The sequence below is a fragment of the Limulus polyphemus genome, unplaced genomic scaffold (genome assembly GCF_000517525.1).
Source record: "Limulus polyphemus unplaced genomic scaffold, Limulus_polyphemus-2.1.2 Scaffold2271, whole genome shotgun sequence".
Lineage (NCBI taxonomy): Eukaryota > Metazoa > Arthropoda > Merostomata > Xiphosura > Limulidae > Limulus > Limulus polyphemus.
Window position 1 is genome coordinate 178111 of NW_013667881.1, and position 6104 is coordinate 184214.

A 6104-nucleotide genomic window follows, 5' to 3' on the forward strand; every position below is an offset into this window, starting at 1 on the left:
ATAAAACTTCGGGGGTTGAAGGTATGATAGAAAACACAGTTCTAGGAATGTAATAAAACTACGGGGGCTGAAGGTATGATAAAAAACAGTACTAGAAATGTGATAAAATTACGGGGGTTGAAGGTATGATAAAAAACAGTTCTAGGAATGTAATAAAACTTCGGGGGTTGAAGGTATGATAGAAAACACAGTTCTAGGAATGTAATAAAACTACGGGGTTGAAGGTATGATAGAAAACAGTTCTAGGAATGTGATAAAACTACGGGGTTGAAGGTATGATAGAAAACACAGTTCTAGAAATGTGATAAAACTACGGGGGTTGAAGGTATGACAGAAAACAGTTCTAGGAATATGATAAAACTACGGGGGTTGAAGGTATGATAGAAAACAGTTCTAGGAATTTGATAAAACTACGGGGGTTGAAGGTATGATAGAAAACAGTTCTACGTCCTAATCAAAGACATCGAATTCGTAAATATTAAAACCAAGATGGCAAGTTTTATTTTAGTAATAATGTAATTTGATTTTATAGGAAAGTAAAAAAATAAACAAATAATACTAAACTTTTTTTTTTTTGCACAGACAGAATTTCCCCAAAATAACTTAATTCCAAAATTCTTATGAGCATTGTACTAGAAGTGAGTTGCTAATGTGATCTTCAGAATGTACGTCGTCGTTAGTTTTAAAGCTACACACACAATGGTCTATCAGCGAATCTGTCTACCACGAAGAATAACACTGGATTTTAAGTTAAGTCCATAAATGTACTGCTGAGCCACCGGTAAAGGTGGGAGGAGAAATGTCTGTTTTTTTATTACGTGGACCCTTTTGGAGGTGTGTGTTGTGTTGTTTTTAATTATGCATAAAGCCACATAAGGACTATCTGTGCTCTGCCCACCACGGGTATCGAAACCCGGTTTCTAGCGTTGTAAGTCTGCAGACATACCGCTGTGCCACTGGGGGGACCTTTTGGAGGTTAACACCAAATTACTTTTCCTGGTACTTATTCAAATATTCTTATTATTTCTGGTTTTTCTGCAATTTGTATAAACTTCAATTGTATATTGCATTATAGGTTACAAAATCGGTTTTATTATTAAGGTAAACTATTTCTTTTTATAGTTTTACATAGAATAAAGATGTTTCGGTTCAACATAAATGTGTTAAAGATGTAAAAGGTAACCACGGTCTCAATATTTTCATGTATTAAATGTTAAAGTACGTATTATACGTGTTGTTTTAGAATATTTTACTTGCCGAGTTTAGACATTTCATCACCAAAACACTCATGTTTAATTCCCGTGAACATTATATCTCAAGAATTAGGCTTGAAAGACACGAATTCAAAATAAATAACAGCAAATCTTGACACAATATCAAAATTGTTACTTCTAACCATTATCGGAGCGCTATCTAGAAATTAGATTTATCGAAGTCTCATTTTAACATTGTCTTACACTCGGATAAAACCCTTATTCATGTCCCAGCGGATACAGTTAGCATCAGTGACCCACCATTTGTAAAGGTCGTTATGCGAGGAGGTTGGTTGACCTGGGTTGTGCAAGCGGTCACATAAATGACACATCCAAGGATAAAGGTACACTTGGAACGTTTCTTTCCATTTGAAGTACGATGCGTATAAAGTCTCATTAGATCCCACTTTCGCGAGAAAAGCTGCAAGGTCTTTAGGGTTAGGGAACTGAGTAGCATCGATATAAGACTTGGGTGGAGCTATTCCAGCATAATCGGCGCCACCAAACGTGACAGGTATAATATCATAGCCCAAAACGTTGAAAAATTTCTCGGTGACGTAATCTTTACATATAGAATTTTCGAAAGACAGGTAAAATTTGTATTCTTTAGTAAGAGATTCGTAACAAGTTGCTGACTGAGAAGGGAAACACGTTTTGGTCCCACATGAGCCATAAACATCAATATCAATGTATCGCGCCAACTCCTTTACATAGTCCTCTCTACGACTGTTAGTACTGCAGTCACTGACTAGCCAGAGGATGGATTTCTTCTTCTCAGAAAAGTGAGGAGTGTTCAATAATTTTGTTGTCCGAGATCCCAGAAATCCATATTTTACCGGGACGTCGGAGTCTTCTCGATAACTCAATGTCCAATTGAATATGCCTTTCAGTCGGTTCCAGGAAACATGGACTAGCCATGGAGCTTCCATCACATAGATCATCCAAATTTGTTGGGGGTGGCGACTGGTTGGAAAGTCGTTTTCTTTCAGGTCTAAGAGGTGGAAGAGAATAGCATCAGCTTCGTGCAGGCGTGACCGGTCACGGGTGGTGGTACAAAGTTGATTGGGACAATGGTAACTCACAAAAGACTCGTTTCCAGGCCTCAAAAAGTAATAATTCACGGTATCCCATTGGTGGTTCCATGGTGTCCAAAGTAATATCAACTTGCTTCCATTACGGACCACGGGAAACGGATTGGAATAGTTTACAAAGCTTATCAGTCTGGGCTCGTATATTTGATGAAAGGCTAGCTTCCGTCCTTTCAGCGAGGGTGGTAAGGGCACGTGTGACACCGTGAGATTACCGTGAGTGGTACGAGATATGGAACCCCGAGGGAATACCTCTCTCGCAACTTGTGTCTTGTAGATTATACAGAAAGTAACCAGGAGGACTCCAGCCATCATAAGAACTGTTACAGTCTTCAGGTTTCTAAACGTATTCCAGGCCATCTAGAAAACAATAACAAAAAAAATATTGTTGGATATTTATAAATACAATACCCACTTTCTTTATTCATTGTTTACTTCATGCTCTGTTAGGTGGCAACACTACAAGTTTCATACATTCCAAAATGTTATAGAATATATTTTTACTTCATGCTCTGTTAGGTGGCAACACTACAAGTTTCATACATTCTAAAATGTTATTAGAATATATTTTTGTCTTCATGCTCTGTTAGGTGGCAACACTACAAGTTTCATACATTCTAAAATGTTATAGAATATATTTTTACTTCATGCTCTGTTAGGTGGCAACACTACAAGTTTCATACATTCTAAAATGTTACAGAATATATTCTTAATTTTGTTTTTCTTGGGTTATCTGCGCTGTACCAACCACGGGTATCGAAACCCGTTTTTTAGCATTATAAGCCCGCAGACTTGCCGCTCAGCTAGTGAGGGCATTTAATTTTTATTGCAATTATCTACTTGGGTTTTTCAACATTAATAATGTACAATAGGTGCTAGAATTCAATTTTTCTTAGTTTTCATTGTGTATTCACATGGAGTTTGCGAATGTGAGCGCAGCCACCTACATGCGGTTTTTAGAAATTGACCGCTGACTGTGCCCATTGTGGCACTCCAAGTATAACCCATGGCTTTAAGGTTCCAATACTAATGACACATTTCTCTTTCATGGGTATTAAACATTAGTTTGTTTGTTATGTACAAAACTATACAGTGGGCTATTTGTGTTGGAGCCACCACAGTTATCGACCCCCCCTTTTTTTAGCATTATAAGCCCCCTGACTATGGCCGCGTCATTGAGGGTATGTATCAAGGATGATAAATGTGATTGACAATTCAAAAGAACGAGCGAGTTGATTAAAATAATATGTGATCGATACCCTTGTATACTGTACTCCATACAACCGCTGCACAAAATTAAGCGTGTTAAATTTAAATGTATCACCTGCCCAACGTCACTACTTCAACTATCCAATCCTATACGAGCTGACTGAAATTACCCTAACTTTTCTTGACATACGTCGTCACTGCTATCCTCGCTGGTAGTAGGGCGACCTGGGAAATACTTTTTTTAGACAAGGACGATATGCACATAACAGTTTGGGCAATTACTAGAGTGCTAACTTGTAATTACGACCGTGATCAAGATAAATTCGTCTAAAAATGAGTGATCCCAACATGATCGCATATTAATTAGGAGACTGTCAGTACATAAAAGTGAGAGAAAAAAAAAGTCACTAATTAATAATAGCTCTCACGAGAATAGCTAGTTATGACCAACAAACCTGACACTAGCGTGTTTAACGTCTGAGTGGCATAGATGTTGGTAAGGGTTCTTTTACATATATAGGTGTGCTATGTTTTGTTTACTAGGATCAGTATTGAAACATAGTTGATTGGATATCAACTGCCTGTTGAAGAAACACGAGTGTAAACGTCGTCCTCTACACTTGTGTTTCTACAACAGGCAGTTGATATCCAATCAACCAAGTTCCTTCATGAATGCTCTGCCTAAACACTCTATCAAAGAATCGGTGTTATGTACTGAGATCAGTGTTATGAGCTATGTTTCGTGTAGTGAGATCAGTGGTGATTATGTACTGCATTCCGTGTACTGAGATCAGTGTTATGAGCTATGTTTCGCGTACTAAGATCGGTGTTGATTATGTACTGCATTCCGTGTACTAAGGCCAGTGTTATGAGCTATGTTTCGTGTACTGAGATCAGTGTTGATTATGTACTACATTCCGTGTACTGAGATCAGTGTTATGAGCTATGTTTCGCGTACTAAGATCGGTGTTGATTATGTACTGCATTCCGTGTACTAAGGTCAGTGTTATGAGCTATGTTTCGTGTACTAAGATCAGTGGTGATTATGTACTGCATTCCGTGTACTAAGGTCAGTGTTATGAGCTATGTTTCGTGTACTGAGATCAGTGTTATGAGCTATGTTTCGTGTACTAAGGTCAGTGTTATGAGCTATGTTTCGTGTACTAAGGTCAGTGTTGATTATGTACTGCATTCCGTGTACTGAGATCAGTGTTATGAGCTATGTTTCGTGTACTAAGGTCAGTGTTATGAGCTATGTTTCGTGTACTGAGATCAGTGTTGATTATGAGGAAAGTATTTGAAAAGCTATGATTTTCTAGTGGTGATAATCGAACTATCAGAATAGAATTTAAGTACTTTTAATACTTGTCTCAACGCAATAGTTTACTAAAAGTTTCAGCTGTGATGAAGAGAAACTTTTTGTTTTGAAATTATCGCTACACAGTTATCCCAGTTTTTTTTAATTCCTACGTTAACACTTTCAACTGTAAAAAACTTCGCGAGTTACGTTCAGTGTACTAAGTTTTACTGCACTAGCAAAATTAGCTTGGCGAGCTTTGGCAGTGAGCCAAATTCCTTAATCACGGTGGTTTGACTTGTTTGGAATTTCGCACAAAACTACTCGAGGGCTATCTGCGCTAGCCGTCCCTGATTTTAGTAGTTATAGACTACAGGGGAGGTAGCTAGTCAACACCACCCGCTGCTAGCTCTTGGGCTACTCTTTTACCAATGAATAGTGGGATTGACCGTCACATTATAACGCCTTCACGGCTGAAAAGGCGAGCATGTTCGGTGACGGAGATTCGAACCCACGAGCCTCATATTGCAGTCTTAAATACAAGCCATACCAGGCCATATTACTATGGTTTACAGCAGACACACATTGAGTAGCCTGGAAACCCTGTGTCCATATCGAACCGTGGACCTCTCGCAAGCCAGACACGTGATCTACCAGCTGAGCCAAAGAGTTATTAACCCACTACTAGAACTTGCTAGTCAAATTACTACATTCTTCTCATGTTACAAACAAAGCTCGTTTCGGGACTTATTTCAGGATTGTGGGACGACCAATAGTTAGACGTAGGTTTCTGTAGTAGCCTTAATATTTTTTATTATTATTATTATTTCATTGGGTTCGAGTCGAATGACAAGGGGCCAGCTGTTGAATATGGAAGACAAAATTAAGAACAAATAATTATTGTCTGTACCACTGCTACAGGTATAAGTAGTTATATGCACTTTTTATATCTAATATCAGAAACTATATAATATCTAGTTGATGAATGTACTACATATATTTGAAAGTTCGAGAATGACGTGGCGTGATACTAGTCACGTGACCTCGATGTCGTAACTATATAATATCTAGTTGATGAATGTCCTACATATATTTGGAAGTTTGTAAAGCATCACTCTATACACGTTGGACGTTGTACATGTATTTTTATACTCGATACAATTTGAAACTAGTGGTGTTAAAATATAATTAACTTAGAAATACTATTTGAAAAACTGTGGTAAGATCTAGGTATAGTATGTCGTTGAACAGATCCTC

The 6104-nt window shown here is 37.9% G+C and overlaps 1 protein-coding gene across 3 annotated transcripts in view; it reads right to left on the reverse strand.

The window, feature by feature from the left end:
• Positions 1-1293: 1293 nt before the first annotated feature.
• LOC106466478 (alpha-(1,3)-fucosyltransferase C-like) overlaps positions 1294-6104 on the reverse strand; it is a 20565-nt gene continuing 15754 nt past the window's right edge. For all 3 annotated transcript variants that reach the window (XM_013926770.2, XM_022394490.1, XM_022394491.1), the window contains exon 2: positions 1294-2701. In XM_013926770.2, the coding sequence (XP_013782224.2) occupies positions 1454-2701 (1248 nt within the window). In that variant the 3' untranslated portion in view covers positions 1294-1453. The remainder of the gene's footprint in view (positions 2702-6104) is intronic.